Source organism: Anolis carolinensis, chromosome 4, assembly GCF_035594765.1.
Source record: "Anolis carolinensis isolate JA03-04 chromosome 4, rAnoCar3.1.pri, whole genome shotgun sequence".
Classification (NCBI taxonomy): Eukaryota; Metazoa; Chordata; class Lepidosauria; order Squamata; family Dactyloidae; genus Anolis; species Anolis carolinensis.
In genome coordinates, this window is record NC_085844.1 from 129,997,459 (window position 1) to 130,020,835 (window position 23,377).

Below are 23,377 nucleotides of genomic sequence, written 5' to 3' on the forward strand. Positions count from 1 at the left end.
ACAAGCCGGCTACAACCAGGGCCTACACTTATAAAGTCTCTCGCTTTCGTTCCTTTCTTCGCTCCCGAGGGATCACTGCTTTCCCAACCTCGGTACCGATTGTGCTGGACTTCCTTATGTCTCTAGCAGAACAAAAGCTTTCTCTTGCCTCTATGAAATCTTACCTGGCCGCTCTATCATGGTGCTTTCAGCAGCATGGTAGACCATCATTGTTTTCCGATCACCTCGTCAAGACCTTCTTAAAAGGATACAACAACATCTGCCCACCGACCCAACCTCCTACCCCAGGCTGGAACCTCGAGCTTGTCCTTTCCCAGCTCACTGCTTCTCCCTTTGAACCTTTGGCCTCGACCGACCTACGTCTCCTTTCTTGGAAAGTTGCCTTCTTGGTGGCCATAACCTCAGCGCGCAGACCCTCGGAGCTGGCGGCCCTTCGGGTCGATGAACCCTACCTCCGCTTTCATCACGACCGCGCCGTTCTCCGTCCGGACATCACCTTCCTTCCCAAGGTGGTCTCTGCTTTTCACCTTAACCAGGACATTGTCCTTCCCGCTTTCTTCCCAGACCCCTCGTCTCCCCTTGAGCGGAGACTGCACCTCCTTGATGTGCGTAGAGCACTTCTGTTCTACCGAGACCGTACTAAGGACATTCGAAAGACCCCAAAACTTTTTGTGGCCCATGCCCCAGATAAACTGGGCAATCCTATTTCTTCTCAAAGACTCTCACACTGGATTGCTCAGGCCATTGAACTGGCCTATGAACTAGCCAAAAGACCTCCTCCCCCGTCGGTCCGCCCGCGTTCGACGAGAGGTCTCTCCACGTCGACTGCCTTCCTAAGGGGCATTTCCCTGGACTCCATCTGCAAGGCAGCGATCTGGTCTAACCCCCTTACATTTGTGTCTCACTACAGGTTAGACCAAAAGACTTTGAAGGATGCCGCCTTTGCTAGGGCGGTTTTATCCTCATGCTTGTCCTAACCTTCTGCATTTATGACTTCTATGTGGGTGCCTTTTCTCATGCGACCCTCTTGTTGTTTTTTCCTGTTTGGTACATGTTTGCACTACTCTCCTGATGATCCGTGCCTTATTGCTATTGCCTTCCCCCTTAGGGGAATGATGTTTTCCTGTTTTTCACATGTGCTCTTAAAGGGTTATATCATGCCTGACCGAACTGCCTTCGGTGTTTGGCGTGTGTTTGATGCAATACCTTAATGGGTCCTTGGACCAGGGTTTCTTTGATGTTTTCATGTTTAATAAACATATGTTTGGACAGTTTTCTCGTTGTCAGGGTTTGCTTAGCCCGCCTCCGAGACCTAAGCTTGCTAGTCTCCATTAGTGTGCATTCACAGAGTACACGAAGAAAAAGGACAGGTTGCTTACCTGTAACCATGTTTCTTCGAGTGTACTCTGTGAATTCACACAAGCCCGCCCTTCCTTCCCCTCTGGCAAACCCTCTTCCTTTCTCGTTGCCTTTGCGGCGTAGGAACTGGAGAGCAGACGCCAAGGGCTGCCTTATATGCCCTCCGGGGACGGAGGGGCGTGGCTACCGCCAAAATTTAAACTTCAGCTTGGGAAGAGTTTCCGTTGGGACCTGCGCAGGCGCAGCCTCTCCATTAGTGTGAATTCACAGAGTACACTCGAAGAAACATGGTTACAGGTAAGCAACCTGTCCATCTTTTGTTTATTCATTCAGTCGCTTCCGACTCTTTGGGAACTCATGGACCAGCCCATGACCAGACATATCTAGGAATGGGCATAACTGTTCAAATGCACTCTTGGTCATTACTGAAGGCTGGGTCTCCAGGCTTAGTGGGTGAATGTACAAAGAAGCTACAATCTTATGTCTTAAGGGAAGTATAACCCCACCAGTGTAATGTAGTGGCTTGAGTGTCGGACACAGAATGCCTCTGAGTCCCATCCCAGGATACCATGACTGACTGTACTGAAAGTTCTAGCAGAAGCAGTATGGATACATTTCCTCTGTGCAGTTCCAAGTATAGTCACACATCAAGACAACCAAAGCCCTTTCCATCCTATAACCTGGCCTAAAGTCAGAATGAACTGGATTTATATTACTTCATTCATCCAAGAACTCCCATACATTACTAGGCAGAATCTTGGTTTATCACAGTTGTCAAAGAGCTGTGTCCCAGACATGTTGTTTGATAATTATTTACTTTCAAGGACTCCTATTGAAGTTATTATCTGGTAAGACCTCTAGCTGACATTTCCTTGATGTCTCATATGTATCCTTGAACCAGCTCCACTGTTAAATGCTCAGGCAAGATTCTCCCAGATTGGGCTTTTTTCTTTCCCCAGCTCTACACACTATCTCTTTTAATGTTCTTTCATTTTTGGCAGCATGCTAAAGAATCACACAGAAGAGTATTGGGAGAGGAGAAGGAGGAAAGCAAATAACACTATGTAACACGAGTTGTTACATAGGAACCGCCGGTGGCACAGCAGGTTAAACCGCTGAGCTGCTAAACTTGCTGACCAAAAGGTTGACAGTTCAAATCCAGGGAGTGGGGTGAGCTCCCGCTGTTAGCCCCAGCTTCTGACAACCTAGCAGTTCGAAAACATGCAAATGTGAGTAGCTCAATAGGTACCACTCTGGTGGGAAGATAACAGAGCTCCATGCAGTCATGCCGGACACATGACCTTGGAAGTGTCTATAAATACTAAAAATCTAGTATTTAATGTCAGGGGAAAACCTTTACCTTACACGAGTTGTGTTCTTGGGTTATACATGTCATTTCCTATCATAAAAACATGGGAAAAGGTTATTAACAAAAACTTTGTTTTGCGGGACATTCTGCATCACATTTTGCTATAGTTTTCAAGTAAAATCTCATACAGTCTTAACCAATTCAACGTAGTTTGTGGCAGTCACACAAACAAAGTTTCTGGAGTATAACAATTAATTCAAATTAAGTACTGCACAGTTAATCAGGAACCAACACTTTCAAACCAGAAACAGAAATTTTGACAAATTTTGTTACATAACATAATCAGAGGTTGTTTCCATACTGAGTGACACAGCACTTAAAACATAAACATAAAACTGATCTGTGAACCATTGCAGTAACCAAACCTCAATAATGCTTGTTTTAGAAAGCAGGTGAACTTGTGCTCTAGCCATTTGACTAACTCCCATTTTCCCCCAACAGGTTAGGCAACAGATGATTATGACCTGTGCAGGAGCAGAGACAGATGGATGTAAAATGTTTTTGCACACCTCTATTAAATCTTCCCTTTAGAGATGCCTCTCTTACTTCCTCCAATGTTGTCTGCAGCCAATCTCCTCCTGATCACTTTGCAAGATTTCACAAAGGTTATTCATGCCATCCGAATCAAGCCTGCATGCAATGTCTCTCAGGAAGGCAGGACCTTTCCACCAATGAAGGGCTATATCCATGCTTCATCAAACAGAACTCTCCAGCTCAAGTCCAAAGAATCCAAAGCACTACCTGCCTTGGAAGATGTCTCCATTCTCATCCATGGTGGTCACCAGCTCAGATAGAAGAAAGACATGTTTTAGACAGCTGTCCTGCACTCTCCAGAGGCCCTGTGCAAGAGACAACTGAACTAGCCAAGAGTCAACCTACAGATGGGAACTGCACTGTTTACTCTCTCAGTAACAGATGCCTGGATCACATAGGCCATGGATTTTGCCCGTCTTCTATGCCAATGCACTATGCCGTTTATTCATCACCAGTTTCCAAGGGTTATTTGCCAAATGAAGGTGGTCACAAATTCTCAAATAATGTACCCCCAGTTCTTGTTGTTGTTTATCCGAACAAACCAGGTTCCATTCCTCATGTAGAACAACTAGCCCAAATTGACCGAACCCCAACGCCCTGCATTCAGGATAGCTATTTGACCTTTTCTGGGTATTAGAATGAGTACTGGGAACACAAACAACTTCCCTTGCAAGCCACAAATGTATGGTTAGTTAATGTCCTACTTTCTCCCTGGCATGCCATGCAAGTTTGTCAGTCTTCATGCTTCTCCTTTGGACCTGTTACTTTTCAAGCTTTAACTGATGTATGGAAAATGTCATGTCTTTGTTTAGAATAAAGGTATGGAGCAAGACAGTCCTTGTAATATTTCATTCTCAGATTGTAACTAAAATTCTAGAGCATTGGGCTAATTGTAAACTTACACAATTCAGGGTTTAATGATTGGGATCCAAGGTAACAGCAGAATGCAAGCTTTGATCAGCATATGTACCCTGTTTCCCTGAAAATAAGACAGTGTCTTATATTAATTTTTGCTCCCAAAGATGCGCTGGGTCTTATTTTCAGGGGATGTCTTATTTTTCCACAAAGAATTCACATTTATGGTTGAATTTTAAAAAATGAAAATTTATTATCTACTGTACAGGAGTTATCATCACAAACCAGCATAACCAAACTGTGAATCCTTTCAAGAATTTCTATATTATATTTTATTGCTATACTGTTTTTAAATTATTGTTTTAAATTTCTGTTCGTATGTAAATTTATGTTGTTGTTGGGCTTGTCCCTGTGTAAGCTGCCCTGAGTCCCTTCTGGGAGATGGAGGTGGGATACAAGAATAAAGTTACTATATTATTATTATTATTTATTGTTACTACCTTTATTTCCATGTACAACAATCTATGGTATGTACATTTACCGATTCTGCATGCTTCCAAACAAAAACTTTACTAGGTCTTACTTTCAGGGGAGGCCTTATATTTAGCAATTCAGCAAAACCTCTACTAGGTCTTATTTTCTGGGGATGTCTTATTTTCAGGGAAACAGGGTATATCCGCACCTGGCACGGTCGGGGGGAATCAGAAGCTGCCCTCTATCCTTACGAGGACGTATAGCATAAATTAAAATGAACATTCTACCGAAAATATTTTTTATTCCAAACTATCCCAATAATAGTAAATGACAACCCACTGAAGAGTTGGGAAAAAATTAACAAAATGTATATGTCAGGGAAAGAAACCAAAAATAAGATTCAAAGTACTACAAGACAGAAAGACAAGTGGTTTAGGATTACCAGATTTTAAAACGTATTTTGCAGCTTGATGTCTGACATGAATAATGTTGAGAGATGAAAAATAGTTAAATTTAGAGGGGTGCAATCTGAAATTTGGTTGGCATGCCTATTTATGGTATGACAAACCCAAAATGAATGGAGATTTTGCAAACATCAGGAGAGCTCTGTTGAGAATTTGGGAGTAAATATAAATCCAGATTATGCTCCAAAACATCACTATGGATTTGTGGTACCTCTGCTTTGACCCCCTTGATATTTAACATATACATGAAATCACCGGAAGAGGTCATCTGGAGCTCTGGGATGTGGTGCCATCAATATGTGGACAAACACCCACTTTACTACTCCTTTCCATCGCAAGTCAAATAGACTAACCTGGTCTGAAGGCAATGCCTGCCATCAATAATGGCCTGGATGTGAACGAACAAATTGAAACTTAATCCAGACAAGACGACAGACCAGGGTTTCAGCCTTTGTTAGGTGGGGTTACACTCCTGCTGAAGACACAGGTTCGCAGTTTGGTATGTTCTTGACATACCTATGAACCAGAAGGCCTTCACATATTTAAGCTTGTGTGTCAACTCTGCCCGTTCTTTGAAAGGCTAGAATTCAAGGATACTAGGGCATGGAGCATTGAATTCAAGCTGCAGGAAAAGATTCCACTTCAACTTTAGGAAAAATTGTAAGAGATGTTTGCCTGTGAAGTTATTTGCCTGTCTGGGAGTCTAGGAAAGTCTCCTCTATGGGTTTTTAAGTGGTGGCCGGATGGTCATCTGTTGGGGGTACTTTGATTGTGCTTTTCCTACATGGCAGGGGCTTGAACTGATTAGGTCTCTTCAATCGATACCGGTAATATGGATTTCCAAAGCTACTGAGAATTCCATTACTTGGTTGGAATTTCAGTATAGGCAACAAAGCATACAATTCTTATGTACTTTATGTAGAGAATATTTTATTAGTTTCTGTAATCAAACCCATGTAAATAAGACCATACATATTTAATACAGTGCATTATCCCTGTACAAATGAAAAGGTTTAAACATTTCTAGACCAATATGGCTGTTAATTTCTGTACAATGCCAACTCACAGTACAAGTGGATACCTCTTCCCCAAAGCTGACATCACAGCTAAAATTCCAAAAATTCAAATTATAATATTTATATATAAAAAAAAATAACGAACAGCATTTCACTAGGTATCAATAGCAGCAACAGACCTTTCTAGCTTCTGCCATCATCTGAGCAAAATTATACAGATTAGACTTTTATCTTACTCTTTATTCCAGGAAAGAGAAGGAACATGGAATTCTCAAAGAAAAAAGTTCTGCATCTGGTTTTGTGGCACTGACTCTCTTGATAACAACCGATCGTGGCTTGAAAAGTCTAGAGTAACATCATTAAACAGCTCTGCGATAGCACAGTCACAACTACATATCATAAGCAGGTATGGGATATTTTACATTCACAGAAGTTATCATACAGTACTCTCCTACACCTATACTACTAGAAGGATACAATTAAGAAGGCATTATTTGACTTGATTCTATTTCCCAGCACACAGTGAGCGAGAAGGAAGTGTGATGCAGCTTTGCTATTAGAATGTGCCACTTTAGAGAGAATGCTCTTCTTACGGCACAAGGTCAAATGCTTGTTGCTCGATACAGACATAAGCAGAATACTGTTTGAAGGCAAAAAGCGTTCACCACCCACTCCCCCTACTATTTAGCCATATCTCAATATGACTGCCAATGTAACTCCTAGAAAGAGCCTTCTTAGTCTGCACTTCTGGTATAAGAGTAATATATTCGGGAAGGGGGAGGGTCAATTAGGATTTTGTTTATTTTTACATTTTCAGCACCATATCAAACTATAGTAGCAGCCTTTTTGGGAAGTCTGGTACAGAACACACACAGAATGAAATGGCGTGTCTGTATGGAGGAAAAGTGTGTGTAATTAAGTTGTTCTGTGTGACTTACCAATTGCTGCAAATTCTCTTGGTTCATTATTTAAAGATCAACATCCTGTTAGTTCCCCCAGTAACGTAAAGCCAAACCTAGTTGTGTCCAACAAGGCCTTATCTTAATTTGTTGCTCTTACCAAAATGAAACAGCAGCAAATAAACAGCAAAGTGTTTCCCTTCATCTAAGATGCCGCCTCGGGAGCATTATTTCTCATTTTAAAAAGCAGAGAGGTGCCTCTATTCAAAAAGATAACGCTCTGTCATGCAGTGGCATAGAAACTACATGCTCCAACATCCTCATTAGAGCCTGTAGCTGCTCTCATCTGCACTTTTTTATGCCACTCACGGCCTTGAAGGGACATGCCTTGCCCTTAGGCATGACAGGTTTTGCCGGCTGTCACTTCACTCCCCGTATCAGCGTAATGGTCATTGCTCTAAGACTTCGTTTCTTCTGTCTTGATGGCCTGAGGCTTGATTGGTCCAGTTCTAACAGGCTTGGAGGCGGCTGTTGGTGCAGGATTCGGCTTCTCGTCTACCTTGTCCTGACACACTGTGGAGGAGTCTGACGCTCCTTCAGGACCTTTATTCCCGTCGTCAAGCACTTTCTGTATTTTGCCTCCTGTTGGCTTGCTCTGTTGCTGCTCCGAGAAAAATCGCTGTGTGGACTGAAGGACCTCTGCTCTCTGTTTTGCCTTAATGGAAAAGAAAGGCAGGTTAAACAGTAGAAACCTGAAATACATATACATCTGATGTATCCATAGAGCTTTAACTGCATATCTGCAATTGCTGAACTGTTTCAACAAAACAGGGCCATCCAGGTTCTGCTGTTCTTGTTTACAGTCATGCACATTGTGTAGCTTGAGATGTTACAATCATCATGTAGAACTTGACAGAATCACACATAGAAAAGAACTTGATCTGTGACTAAATTACAACATGGATTCTGTTCATGTGAAACAAGCATCAATCTATTATATATATATATTAAAAGGGACATAAGGAGATGTAATAAAGGAGAAAAGGCTTACTATCAATGAAGTACTTTCCTCTTTGCAATGCAATTATGCAGGATTGAACAGATTTTTTAAAACAAGAGATTGACATCTAAGAATCCCCAGATAAATCTCTTTTTCCAGTGGCATTAGGCTTAGTCATGATTTAAATGATGCCATTAGAAATCCATAACTGGATTGTCAGAGTTAGAACTTCAACTATATTTTTAATACAGTGTGAGCCTACTATATGGTATAAATTTTGCAATTTTATTTGACAAAATGGAATGTACATTAACATAGAAAGTAATGTTGTCACCATACTTAGTTACTGCGAACCTTCATTAAGCAGAGACAACCACCAAAATGTCATGTGAGGCCTTCCAAATATATCAGCAATCTGCCTTTTGCTTTGAAGGGAGACAAAAGACTATACTATATGCAAGACAATTCATGAAAGTTTGGTAAGGTTTGAACTTTGTGTTCATCCTCCAGAAAACCTTTGAAGATTGGCCGGTGGCAAGTGGAGAAAGGTCTTTTATCTGCTCTAACTATCCAGTATTTCACTCAAGCTAGTTTAAAGTAACCATGTGGAATAGTTTTAACTATAAGGTAAAGGTTTTCCCCTGATGTTAAGTCCAGTCGTGACCGACTCTGGGAGTTGGTGCTCATCTCCATTTCTAAGCCGAAGAGCCGGCGTTGTCCAAAGACATCTCCAAGGTCATGTGGCTGGCAAGACTGCATGGAGCGCCGTTACCTTTCAGCCGGAGCGGTACCTATTGATCTACTCACACTGGCATGTTTTCGAACTGCTAGGTTGGCAGGAGCTGGGGCTAACAGCGGGAGCTCATTCTGCTCCCAGGATTTGAACTTGGGACCTTTCAGTCTGCAAGTTCGGCAGCTCAGCGCTTTAACACACTGTGCCACCACCAGGGGCCCTGGTTTTAACTATAGCCTGATATATATTATTTTTTCTATGTAGTTTTAATAATTCAGTTTCCATTATGTTTCAGCAATGTTCCAATTCTTTAAAATTTAATATGTAGACTTATCTGCATTTGATGAACTTTGTTATAAGCAACTGGAGGGTTTTAACCTGAAAAACAATGGATAAGTGCACGAAATAAAACATTTAATCTATGCACTCTTTCCACTGAATGGAGGAAACACTTCAATGGCAACAAGTGACGACAGTTACACATTACTTCCAATATTAGAGGCACAGGCTTCTGAGTGACAGTTGTTGAGGAACTCAAGTAACAAAGTGCAATTTGGCGGGTAACTAAAGAAATAGGCATTTGATACGAATCGTGACAGCTTAATGAGGCTCACCTACCGTCTACCCCTCTGACTTGGACAAATAATAGAGCTCATTTAATTGAGGCATTGGCTGTTGTGTTGACAAGAGGTGGGAAAACACACACACACACACACACACACAGAGTCTCAAAGGTACTGCAATATTTCTTTGCATACACTGCCTCATGTCTCACATTTTTTTGTAAAAAAATAATAATAGAAAACATTAAGGAAGTTCTGCTCATCTTAACAATTGACTGAGTTTCATGATTTCAGATTGCCCCTAATTTTATGTCATCCATGCAGACTCTGCATCACAGCTCACATCTAAAGGAAAAAGTGTCTTATTTTATCTTGAAGGGTCTCCAAGTGCTTTGTGATGTCATGAAACACTGCTATATTTGGGTGGTTTCTGCACAGTCAGAAAGGAGACAAATGAAAAAAGATTGGGTTAATGGACTGCAATGAATGGATGGACAGAACCCAATGATGACCTTTCGCATTCAGAAGAAAGATGGCCTCCTGAAGCTTCCTGAAAATTGTAACAACCAGTTCAGAAAGCTTGAGAAACCATCCAGAGCAGACGTGCAGCACCGAGGAGAGCTGCAGGGAAAGGAGATGAAAGGCTCACATGGAATTTAATCCACTCTTCAAAGTACTGGAGTTCTAGTGTTCATTCGTGTCCTAGTGTATTTTGATACTTTGCTGCAACTACAGTCTCAATGTTTAATGCAAGTTTTGAATTAAAAACAATGTTTGGCCACTGCAGAAAAGGACATCTGCATTTTACACAAAGATTAGCATTGTGCCTTACAAATTTTTCAGACTGAACTGTGGTTAACACAGCATGGCCATTGCAAAAATTACTAACCTTTATGTCTTGTTCAGCCTTCATCGCAGCCTGGGCCTGATTGCCTCTGACTCCAGAGAGTGATCCACAAGGACCCCTGGCCACATGTGGCAATCGAGGGTGGCTCAAAAGGCCTGTGGTCATCTGATGTGGCATCTGACTAACAAGTGCCACTGGCGGCCTCTGAACAGGCGCTGGGAAGGTGTTAGTATGTGGGGCTCTGACCAATGGAGGGACCAGGTTAGGCTGAGAGAGGATCTAAGTGGTGGAAAAAACAACAACAACAAAAAGAGACACATTTAGCTGTGAGCAAACTGCCAACCTGACCACATGGTGGCTTCGCTGCAGGGGGCATGCCTCTGCTATCAGTGTCAAGTTGTGGGTGTACTATCCCAGTTAAGATGGGTAATGTTTGGGGAATTCTGTGTAGGAGTGAGTATTGTGTTGAAAAACTGACTGTGACTGAAAAAGCAAGGGGGAAGGGGCCATGGGGGAAGCACGGAGACCAGGGCATTATCAAATAAGAGTTCACAATGCAAGAGCCGACAAATGCGTGTTTATGCTTTCAAACCAAATCCAGCACTCATTCGATGTCCAATATTTGAAAAAAATTCTAGAAGTACACATCTCACCTTTCCTTTTAAGGTATTTTATAGCAGTTGCACAGTGTAAGAACTCTCCCTTTTGAGGAATACCATTCCTTAAATCTATGTATATATATCTTGGAAGTGTGCTTCAGAATTACGTTTCAGGTTAAGTGGCCAAGGCACACTATTCACCAGGAATGTCTACAGAGGCCACAATGAAGGAGTCAGAGATTGTACAATGGCACAAAGATTCTTTTGCACAATTTCCCAATCTTCTCAGTGGAGGTAATCCTGGTGAAGTGTTTCCTAAATGTCTGTTGGAGACTTAAAACACACATTGGGACCCTTCTCTTAGACACAACGTTTTCCCTCTCTGCAAACACTAAACACTCAGTTGCAATAAAGAGCTGTGTTGGAGAAGTCCGTTGCCATCAGCCCCCAATTTCAGGAGCACAGATGTTACTGAAATAATAGGTGTTACTTTTATCTGCATAAATGTTGATATCTATTAGATTTAATATCATGGAATTCATATAAAACTCAATATGACAGATCTTGCTGCATTTAGGGTTTCTTCATTGAAACAAGGTCGAACTACACAATTACACATGACATATTCCAGCTTCCTGGTAGATAACTTTTTGCTGCCCACCTGTGGTGTGAACTGAGGAGGAAAGGGCTGGGCCATTCTCACAGCCGCTGATTGAAATTGCTTTTGGTAGATGATGGTATTCATTTTATTGGACTGATTGTTCGGACTTGTCGAAGCAGCCCTTAGGGAGAAAACATTCCTCATTAGTTAAAATACTGGGTATCATGAGAGACAATTTCTATTACAATTTCATATGGTATCTAGAAGAAACATTTGGCAATTACTTAGTAGAGCCTGCTTAAAGACAACAGTGGGAAACAAGAAAACAATTTATTTTGTGCCATTATGGTTGAAACACACGTTTTCAATTAAGTTGGAATTTCCTATCACCACTCACACAATGGAAACATACTCAGTTTAATTACAGACACTTTATTAATGCTTTGGTAATCTCTTCTGGATTCAAATGAACATGCAAGCATATATCCTGTACACGTATCAGGATTATTTAACAAATAAAAAATTTTGCTTAGCAAAAAAGGTCAAGTATCATATTAGAGGACAGGGGACTATCCTGTAAGCATTATATTTCTGAGTAAGGAGTAAACTTGGGTTCTGAATTTAATTGACTTAAGCACTATTTGATCATCAAATAATGTTTACATTTGAAAACCTTATTTTCCTCCCTGAATTTTCATAAAGGAAGAGACACATCGCTTCCAATCAATAAATGGTAGAAAAAGTGTGGCCCAATACAACTTTTTTTTTCTGAGAAAGCTGTGTATCCTCTCTTTGAGTCAGTGAGAATCAACTACATCCCCAAACTGGATGTCACTTCCTTTTTTAATAGGCACAGAGGATTTTTTCCCCTCTTATAAGTACAAAAACTTGAATCTGGGTTAAAAGTATCCTGAAATCCATTATTTTAGTAATGATCCCATAATACGGCAATAGTTTTAGGGTTGTACCTATTGAAAAAGAACATACCTTTCAGCTAATTGTTTGATGTCATCCAACAAACACCTCTTGTACAGTATTGGTAGTTGGATTTGTTAAGCTGACTATCTCCTATATTTAGCTGTGCTTAACATTTTGAGCTCTCTGGGCAGACTACCATACAGTCTGATGTCTAGATTTGTATATTTCTAAATATTTAAAATCTGTATCTTCTAACAATGGTCTGTCTCTCTGTTTACCAACCAACTACTTTACTTATATCCCATCTTTGTCCTAACTGGCACTCACGGGAGCAATGATCTTTGAAGAAAGTTCTCAAGCAAGTTGCATGGAAAATGTGTGTATGTATTTATGTCCATATAAGAGAGAGATGGGAGGGGGAGTTGCTTCGCAAACAGTTCACTCATTCCCTGTGCTACCTGGAAGGCAGCTTTTGAAATTGAGGAAATGTAAAAGAACAATCTGCCATAGTTTATAAGGGCTAGCAGTTCAAAGAAAGAAAAAAAAAAACAGAGTGCAAGCCCCTTCAGTGACCGCCATTATCTCTTCCAAAACCAAAAAAATATAATGGCAGCATGTAATAACCAATTTGTAGTCAAATTGCTTGCTGTCATTCACACATATCTGAGGAACAATCCTGTGGAAACACACCTGTGCAAGTTCTGCTGAAATAAATGGAAATTGGTCAAGTGTGCAGCCATTCTGTCTTCATATTTCCTGCAAAATAAATTGCCCTGTTTCTAAATATGTCCTCCTTTTTTATCCAAGTCCGAGTTTCTCAGTTACCTGAACCATCCACCTGCAAAATTCCTAACACATTTGCCTGACTAGAAAGGAAAACAAACACCTAAATGCACTCTGCAGAAACTGATGGCAAAACAAGCCACTTTAGATTTCATTTTGGTGTTTTATTAATATTTCTAAAACACATATATACCAAACCAGCCAACCTCATCTATCTATCCCCTGTAGTGTGGTGGCTTTTGGAGGCTTTTAAACAGAGGCTGGATGGCCATCTGTTGGGAGTGCTTTGAATACGATTTTCCTGCGTCTTGGCAGGGGGTTGGCCTGGATGGCACACGAGATCTCTTCCAACTCTATGATTCTATGTATCTATGTGTTCTTTTTCATAAACAAGCAGCTCCATTTCAACAGACGCTTATCTACTCAGAAGTCTGTTATCGGTTTTGTACAATTCTATTTTGAAGAATTACAAATCTGCAGCTTACTTTGCCTGTTATTTATTGAGAATTTCTGTATTGCTTCTCTATTGTCAAAATAGCAGCATTACACCAATGCTTAATTTATTATTACCATTATTTTCTAACTGGACTCTAATACAATTCTATATTAGTAACTAGTCTTAAAATATTTATTTACCGGAATGGGCTGGATGTTGGAGTGGTGCTTCGTCCAGAAACTGGAGGCGTGCCTGGCTTATCAATAACACTTCCATAGGCCTTTAGATCCATTTCTGACATCTGAAGAAAACCAGCAATTTTTTTATCCATAAATACACAATTAAACACCAGTACACTGTTCGAGAACTCAATTATATTGATTTCACCAGAGAACTCATCAGGTCAATACCAGAGGTAGAAGATGTTATTTTTAAGTGATTGACTATAAACAATTAACAGATACATTCTGTCAATAAACGAGGCAAAGTGTCTGATCTCTGATTTGAGCTTCCATTTCTTTATATACTACATGTTTCTATATAGGCAACTACACCTGCCTCTTCACACCCTCCAAATATAGGATAACAACTAATATTTTATATACATATAGGTAGACTCGAGTTCAATTTGACTCACATGAGCATGCTCGGTGAAGAAGGGTCTTTTCTGGGGCTCCCAATCATCACTTATATAGACTTTATTAAAGAGAATTATCCCCACATCAACCCTGATGTCCCACATTCATTCTATTAATACAAAAATGTCCATGGTCTAACACTGTTCATTTCAGTGAGAAAATTAAAAACAGGCTCAGTTGTTTCACATGGAAATGTGAAACAAAAGTTTTCGTTAGGTAATGTAAATGAGCCCGGAATAGTATTAATATAGTGTTCTATTATCAGGTGCTCTTGAATGCTACATGTACACAACCCAACACCCATCACTCTTTAAAACTCACTATTCTGGCCATATCAAGAAGTATAACTGATTTGTGAATTAGTGATTGACCTCGACTGTCAATTACAAGGTATGTTTTATCAGTGTTATTAATTTTAACCTATTTCACAGAAGCACAGATTTTGTGCATTATAGATGGAATAGTATTCCATAATTGTTCAACATTTTGCATTTGCAATTCAGTTTGTGATTAATAAATATTTTGGAATGATCACTATACTATAGATACCTTTGCATGTGATGTGCTTCAGTTCATACTATCTAAATGCTACGATAAACAAATTTACCTTTCCAGTTATAATATTATGCTGAGTTCCAGCTGGAATTAGCCCTCTGAAAGGTTGGCCTACTTGAGATGGCCGACCCAGACTCTGTGGCTGAGGCTGTGGTGCTGTGTGCTGCAAGGGAGGTTGAAGGGATTGTGGAAGAGCAATTAAAGGCTGCCCTGCTGATGCAAAGTTCGGCAAAGAAAGTTGTGATCCAGGTATAGGTACTGTCACCTGCAGAAAAATACATGCATATTATAGACACGCTGTACAAATACCTCGCATCAAAATAATTAGTTCTCTCTCCCAACACAGTTCCAGGTGAGGTTTAACCAAAGCAGAATAGAGTGGCACTCCTTCTTCCCTTGATCTGGACTCTACATATTGGAGTGGCCTAGAATCACATTTGTGGCACTTGTTTTCAAAACGTACCAAATCCTTCTGAATAAATTTTACAAAAATACAAAAAAGGGTGCCGAGATGTCTCTTTTCTATTCTGTTGTACATTCTGAAATAGCCCATACAGGATATCCTCATCTTCTTCACTTCTGATTCATTTTATATAGATGTTCCCATGACAATGGTCCCACAGCACAGTCCAATCACAAATCTGCCATCTCATGAAGTTAGCCACTGGATTACTCTACATGGATTTTTCTGTTTGGCCTCAAGCCAGGCCTGTTGAAAGCTCTTATTAATCTCTTTGCTGATGCCTTTATATACAGTTTCCATGGGAATTTTATTTTTGGATTCCAATTTCACCAAATTCTGCCCTGTCTGAATTGGCTCCCCAGTGAGCTTTATCAGAGAATTATATATTTATTTCAATTCCACTGCTACTTCTTTTCTTATAATTCTTAGTTCCACCAAAATTTGGTTAAATCCAACTGATTCTAAATAATCAGCCAATCTGCCTTTCCTAGCCACCTTAAAAATATTAATGTATCTAAACACAAGGTGGCAGTAAAATACACTTTCTTCCTTTTTCAGTTTTGTTATTGCGGCTGGCATTTCTTAAAATACTTTTAAAAGTCAATTAGCTCCCTGGGGGAACTGACAGCAGGTATTTCTAGTTAAATTCCATTAATTTTAAAGAAGAGATTTAGATAACCCACATTTCTGAAAGCAGTAGCTGAATGCCAATGGGAAGTTAATTATCCAACATCCAAAGTGTATCACAAGGCACAATCTTGAAAAATGTTATTTTAAAATTAGACAATTAGACATTTCTTTTGCTGTGAGTTACAGCTTACACATGGAAATGGGTATTTTTTCCTGTTCCCTATCACTTCTGGCCCTGGGGCAAAAACAAATGCCTTGGTAAACTATCAGAGGCAGAGACTGAATCTTCATGAATAAAACTCTTCTTTTTTGTCAGGTAAAATGACACCACTAGTCCAAGGCATCTCAGAACCAGTGATTATCTATAGGTGATGACCAAAGTTGCCAATTGTTGTATAGTGATTTAAATAGATAAGACAACAGTATGCCAACAAGTATGGAGATTTTGGTCATTTTGTTTTCCCAGGGAGGGAAACAAGGCTAAAACAAAGAGGAAAAAATACATTCATTCCATCTCAGTTATGTATCATAGAATAATTGGCTAGGACTAACTGATTAGAGATCTGGCATTTTAAGAAGAACAGAGCCTCAACAACTCCTGTCTTTATTCATGTGGAAAAACTTGTGGGATCTTTCATGGTCAATATGTTTGTGGCAGCCACAAAAACAAACTTTCTGGAGTATAAGTACCGCACAATTAAACAGTAACAACACTTTCAAACCAGAAAAAGATTTCCCCCAATTTTATTATATAGTGTAATCATTGTACAGAGGATCAAATATCGCAATGACATGTATCGACTCCCCACATGCCAACTCAGAAGCAGAATTTATGTAATCTTGTTCTTTTAACTCATGTCCCCTTTCCTCAGTTTGACTACACAACCTTGCTAAAATATAGTTTAGCACCCAATAAATCAGCATAGAAGACAGAATCAGAAAACTAACTGCATTTAAGTAACTCTGAAGTTTGCTATCCTGTTCCTAACAAGGAAAAAGCCTAAGGATGCTAGAGGGGAGAGGAATCAATGGTCCAAAGAACAAGATCATACGATTCCTGCTTGTAATTGTGTATTGCTTGCTTGTACCATCCAGAGAATGTGCATTAGGCTCTTTTTGCTTAAAACAACTATTTTAGATTGTTGCCATATCCAATGCAGTAACTAACACCCTCCTATATGAAGCATGAAACTTTTTATCACTCCCTATAAAAAACCATGACGCTTACAACACACACACACCACATATACAAATAAAATATAATTGAAATCCATTTACCGTGCCATAGTTTACCTGCTGGAGAGCACTGGGAGACTGAGCAGTGTTGTAAAAGCTAGTTTGACCGGGTTGTTGAACTTGTCCAGAATATAAATTTGAGGCCTGTGTAAGAGTAGCTCTGGCCTGAGAAAAGAGAGGTCGACATATTGACTTGGTAGGCAAAGGTATTTTAATCTGAAGAATAAATGTATGGACATTTCAATTTGGCTTTAATCGTTTGGAAATGTAAATGTGAAAAAAAACATACACTGGCACACTTTCTCTCCACCCATATCTTTTTCTTTCTTCCCCCACCCTCTCTTCTCTTCTCTATTCCTTTCTTTCCCTTCCTTTTCTCTTTCTCCTCACCATTTTTTCTCTTCTCCAGCTCTGAGAGGACCTACCTCACAATGTCTCCTTGGCAACATGGCTCCCTTTGTGGCTCGCTCTTCCTTTCCTTTCTCCCTTCCCCTCATAAACATGTCATGTAGCCAAAACCAAGATCATAACCACATCTGTTATAGAACTTAAATATGCTGATGATAATGTAGACTGTGCGCATTTAGAAGAAGACCTACAAGCCACTCTAAACTGCACTCCATGCAGAAGCATACGAGAAGCTCGGCCTCTCATTGATCATTAAGAAAACCAAAGTGCTCTTCCAGAAATCATCAGTCAAGCCCTCTTCCATCAGTGTTGACTCCAAAAAATACTGCAAATCTCTTGGGAAGACAAGCGGACAAATGTCAGTGTGCTGGAAGAAGCAAAGACCGCTAGCATTGAAGCAATGCTTCTATGCCATCAATTCCGCTGGACTGGCCACGTTGTCTGAATGCTCGATCACTGTCTCCCAAAGCAGTTACTATACTTCCAATTCAAGAATGGAAAACAAAATGTTGGTGGACAAGAAAAGAGATTTAAAGATGGGCTTAAAGCTAACTTTAAAAACTGTGGCATAGACACTGAGAACTGGAAAGCTCTGGCCCTTGAGTGCTCTAGCTAGAGGTTAGCTGTGACCAGCAGTGCTGTGGAATTTGAAGAGGCATGAATGGGGGGTGAAAGGAAAGAACGCGTGTCAAGCCAAACCTGACTGGGACCACTTTCCATCTGGAAACCGATGTTCTCACTGTGGAAGAACATGCGGGTCAAGAATAGGGCTCTACAGTCACCTACATACCCACCGCCAGGACACTACACTTGGAAGGCCATCATACTCGGACAACGAGGGATCGCCTAAGCAAAAGTAAGTAAAACATGTCACCTTACCCAGTGACATCACAGAGGGCCACTTTGCCTAGCAATAGCCAATTCTTCACTTAGCAACAGCCAATCTAATGACATCACAAAGGGCCACTGGATTGTCGCCTAGCAACAGATTGCCTCCTAGCAACAGACCTACTTGGAATTTGTACTCACAGATAAATGAAATTATTTCAAGTATATCATGTCAAGAGGAGCAATACAAACATAGTACAGCTACCTAAGAAAGGTAAGTTCTTATATAAAAGTGTAACCACTTTAATGGGTGAATCAGTCAAACACCAGAAACCCATCTGGATATGGAATTAAAATTAACTGGGACCTCCATGAGCTTTATGTCACTTACTTCATGTCTCTGCTGGGGCACTGGAAGAGGCCAGGATGGATCCTGCTTTGTTTGGGGCCTCCAACAAATTGCTCCCTAGCAGAACTCCTCCAATAATGGTGACAAATGGTCCATCTGCACTGCTGTGATGTACATTCATCAACAATGCCACCAAATAGTTTTTACTTGAAGAAACAGCAGGCCTCAAGATTCACATACAGGTTCAAACTTTGGCCAGGGCTGGGTTCTGCTCAGTTTGGGGCCCTTGACAAAGTGTCTCCTGGCAGAACCTCTCCAATAATGGTGATAAATAGTTTATTCACAATACTGTGATCTGTACCCAGATGGAAGTGAGTTGTTCTCTATTTTAAATCCCTCAACAATGTCACCAAATAGTTTTTGATCTGAGGAGCCTGTGGATCTCAAACTGATGTTATTCCATTCCATTGGAAATTACTGCCTTTCTTCTTTTCTAAGACACTCTTTTTTCCTTATATAAACATCCCTAAAACTAAAATTGCACTTGTATCTTACGTATTTTTGTTGGTGGTGATACTGAATTCCATTTTACAATCAATAGCATCTTACAACTGAAGAAATACAGGATTAAAATGGTGAGCAATTTACGGAACCAGATCTCTTCCACAAGGTGCCCTGGCAGCTGCTAAAATCAGTCCCAGAGTGGGTTCAATCAAGTAATGTGCCAAACACTAACATATTATTGAGAGCATTACATATGTGTGGATAGGACAGAAATAATTAAAGGAAAAATCACATAAACTGAAAATTAATTTTGCATGGTTAAAAAATCTGATATCCCTGATTTAACATGTAACATAATCATGATTTAGTCAGAAAAATTAAAGACATAGCCAATATCACACTACACTATATGAACCAAGGAATTTCAACTTTTCAGTAACCTTCCTGAGGAGGTCTGGCTCTCTGACCTGGAGCAGATGCGTATCAATAAGCTGGGAGCCTCCTAGTGCTGAAGGTTGACCCAACTGATGTTCATACAGGATAGGAATAGGCTGAGTATTAGATGTCTGTTGAAATGCAAGGGTTGTCTGTGCCTTAGCAAGCTCTTGATGCTGCACTGTTGGGAAGTTGTGCAAGGTTGTGCCAGAAAGAACAACTGGTGAGGGCTGAGACAAGCCACTTTGCATAAATGCCTGTTGTGATCTATGAAACAAAGGTAGCTTGAATTAGTCATTCAAATATGATTAAAACATCTCTTTGAAATGAAAGGTGAATTAGAGCTGAATTAGAACAGACAATGTCATGCAAGTAAGTATATTATGTGCACCATCTAATTACATCAAAACAATTAAAGAGAAAAATTCACATAGGTCACATCAAGTACCCACCATGAAGGTGCATTCTATGTTGTTGGAGAGGAGAAATCCATAATTTATATTTCTTCATTACCACCCAGAGATAGGCAAAAAGAACAACTCTTTTTTTAGCTATCACAAGTCTTTAGTTGTTTTCCTGCGTATCTCTGGGTTGTAATGGAGAAACCCAAATGGTGTGGATTCCTCTTCTCATCAATCCAGAGAACAAAATTATGTTAATCGCAGATTTTGTTTTTCATATACTGCTTACAGTACTACAATAAAGGATCTGGAAAACACAATCTAAAGCCATGTAGTTCAACTTGTACATTTGCTTTTTTAAAAAGCATTTACTGTATGTACTAATGTATAAATCTAAATTTTTAGTCAAAAAATTAATGCCAAAAAATTGCGTTGGATTAATCTAAGTATTGTACATTAATTCTTGTCTAAAAAGGAACCATCTCTGAGTAGAGTGGCGAAACGGAGAGCTTAGTCCATTCCTAAGCAAACAAAGACGTAGAACCACAAACTTCATCCTTCCAGCCTGTTTTGGAAACTAGCACCTGCGATTGTCTTAGGGAGGAACAACATTTTGTGCCTGGCAGCCTCCTCTTGCTGTGCAGAATAGGATAATTCTTCTCCTTGTCAAACCAATTGTTCAGCAAAATAAAGGGGAGAAACATTTCCAAATCACTGTTTCCAATAGGCTGTGAAGCCTACTCAGAGCCCTATGGACTGGTAAGATGTGAAAATGTAATCTGTGTAGAGAAGATAACTATAGCAGAACACCCTTTTCCTTAGTATTCTAGAGAATACTAGTCTTCCTAGTCACTATGAAGACTGTTGAACAAACCATCCTTTTAGCAGTAGACAGAAAGGATGTGCACAAGTTGATTTTTACACTGATGAGCGAAAATCTTCCATATCAAATACACACATTGCTTACCTGTAATTGTAGTTCTTCGAGTAGCATTCTGTGAATACACAGCAATGGGTTAACTACATCTGTGAGGTGCAATTTGGAACCTTCTAGAGCTCTAAGATATAATTTTTGGAAGGTAGCTCTGTCTACTATTTTGAAAATATACAGTGGGCAGGTGCCGCCATTGCCTTTGTTCAAGTTCCGTCATGGCAGAAACATAAGTGCTTATGTAAGATGCATGGCAAGTGGGAAAGGTGGATGGGTGTGATGTGCATTCACAGAAGACCACTTGAAGAACTAAAGTTACAGGTAAGCAACCTGTGTTTCGTCTTCATGTCCCTGTGAATGCACACTAATGGGTGACTAGTGAGCTACTGTAAAGGAGGAGGGTGGAATGGTCAAAAAACATGCTGGAATGGTCAAAGAAATCAGAGACAAGAACGTCAAAATTAACAAGAAGTTTACCAACCAAACCTGGACATGTAAAGTTTAAAGTAGAGCTGAGATTCATATAACCCCGAAGAAAGGACTTGACGAGGGGTTACAGAAGCAGTATTGCCTGCCGAGGTCTTTGAGGTAGGAAGATAAAGCAGTAACATAGCACTTGAGATACATTATTGACAAATATCTGGAGGCCAGCTGAGTCAAAAAAATCATGGATCTCCACAGTCATGATTGAGGCTGGCTCATCCCTTTTGCTGCAGGAAGGCTCATCACTTGTATGCACATGCCTTTTTAGTGGAGGGCTTGTGGGCTGCATCAACAATGCCATGGACAAACGGAGGCAGGTCATGGAGAGAGGAGCCATGCTGTGAGTTGCAGCCTATCCAAATCCAGGTGATGAACTCGACTGTTAAGGAGAGTGAGACATTCTGGTTGGCATGCGAGCCAAAGCTACTGAGACTATAGAGGAGGTGTGAACCAAGGGACAATCAGAATCACTGTGGTTTTGTCATGGATGGCTTTCTGTAAGACCCTGGTGATTGGTGGTAGTAGCAGGAAGACAAAGAGGAGGGGTCTTTCCACCTCCAGGCGAAGGCATCTCTGAGAGAAACTGACGTGTGCTAGAGGTTGAGAAGCATCCAAGATCTGTTATTACTCTGCTTGCTGGTGTAATACAATACAGTGGAGTTATCTGTGACAATGTGAATGTATGGACCTTCCAAATGAAGCAGTGATATGCTGACATGTAAGTACTGTAATTGACAATCTTAAGCAGGAGGGAAGAGGAAGAGTATATCTTCCTAGCAGCAGTGTCCACGATCTGTCCTTCCTTGTTAGGTGGTGATGATCCGAGTTTGTTACAGGTTCTAGACTAGGCATATTCCACAATGGTCGAATTTGGTTTTGGGTAAAATTTGAGCCAAGGAAGCTGATCATCCTGGATCCAGTGTAAGCTGTCAATCTTGCACAAGGTCAGAGGCACCAAAGAATTGGTTCAACACACACTTGCTATGTGAAGTAGACAAGGAAAAAATGTTAAGGTTGTTTTTACTGCGGTCTGTTCATTGCTCTCATCATACACTGAATCATCTGAAGGCAGTTGAAACTGTTTTACTTGGAGACCCCAGGCATCCACTTGTCTGGACAAGAACTGTGAACGCTCTGGCATTGTCTGCTGGAGATGGTGGGTCCAGGAGAGTCACCTCTGAGTCTGTAGAGGGAAAGTACATAGCACTGGAAGAGGAGGTTTGATAATCATAGTAATCCTGCTCTTCCATATCCACATTACCTTCTGTCTAGTGGGTAACAGGTTCAGCTGTTATAGGTGTATGGGAATGAGAACCCATGTATGTCAGGTCTGGAACAGCTGTTGATATTTTGGGAATCGGAGACCTGGACTGATGAGTGCCTAGAGTTCTAGGCATCTCATAAGCCATTCATCTTGTGCCAACAAGTCAGGATACAGCAGAGGTTCCACTGGAACAGCGAGAGTAGAATGTCTGGATTGAGGAGGAGACTGAGAGGGGGTTCTCAGCAAAGGCCGCCCATCTGGCTGGCACTCAAGGATGATAGAGCTTGTTTTGACTTCTTCCTGCTGGTGTGGAGGGATAACATCAACATCAGACTCTGGATTTTCCTCGAGAACAAGTCTCTGAGAGGCCTGAGTTTGCCCACCAGATGGGGTAGACGACACCGGTGAAGGTGGCATTGGTGTCAGTTCACGCTGAAACAGGTCAGTTTTGTCCTGTAATTTTCTTGGCTTTTGGAATGATCCACCAAAGCTGGAGTTTTGGGCAAAGAGGTCCCTGTCATCGTTGGTTGTGTTGCCTTGCACTTTTTAGATTTCTTGGAGTTATCCGAGTGAATACATTTAGGCATCGAAGTCAAAGACGCAGCCTTCACTGTCGGAGGATCAGACTTGGTCTTTGGGAGCTTATGAAGTCTGGTGGATGAAGCAGGAGGAGTTTTGATAGAGGAAGAGGCAGAAGTAGATGACTGACTTCAAGGATGGTCTCATACAAGGCCACTTTAAGACGCTGCTCCCTGTTCTTTCTGGCTGCTGATGTAAAGGTCTGGCAGATCTTGAGGCAAAC

At 40.7% G+C, this 23,377-nt stretch overlaps 1 protein-coding gene and 1 long non-coding RNA gene across 10 annotated transcripts in view; one reads left to right on the top strand and one right to left on the bottom strand.

Annotated features, from left to right (window-relative positions):
- Positions 1–5,968: 5,968 nt before the first annotated feature.
- The window catches only part of prrc2c (proline rich coiled-coil 2C), an 81,843-nt gene continuing 64,434 nt past the window's right edge, over positions 5,969–23,377 (bottom strand). Inside the window, exons 27-34 of one of the 9 annotated variants that reach the window (XM_008117815.3) lie at positions 19,529–19,763; positions 17,030–17,137; positions 14,696–14,908; positions 13,651–13,751; positions 12,922–12,987; positions 11,374–11,494; positions 10,156–10,392; positions 5,969–7,685 (exon numbers count right to left, since the gene is read on the bottom strand). In XM_008117815.3, coding sequence (XP_008116022.2) covers positions 7,428–7,685; positions 10,156–10,392; positions 11,374–11,494; positions 12,922–12,987; positions 13,651–13,751; positions 14,696–14,908; positions 17,030–17,137; positions 19,529–19,763 — 1,339 coding nt within the window. In that variant the 3' untranslated portion in view covers positions 5,969–7,427. Of the gene's footprint in view, positions 7,686–10,155; positions 10,393–11,373; positions 11,495–12,921; positions 12,988–13,650; positions 13,752–14,695; positions 14,909–17,014; positions 17,138–19,501; positions 19,764–23,377 lie in introns of all 9 variants that reach the window. The other 8 variants (XM_008117814.3, XM_062977780.1, XM_062977779.1 and 5 more) reach the window with 8 other exon arrangements.
- Positions 18,420–23,377, top strand: part of LOC134298254 (uncharacterized) — a 41,386-nt gene continuing 36,428 nt past the window's right edge. Inside the window, exon 1 of the long non-coding RNA XR_010005228.1 lies at positions 18,420–18,482. This is a non-coding gene — a long non-coding RNA (uncharacterized LOC134298254). The remainder of the gene's footprint in view (positions 18,483–23,377) is intronic.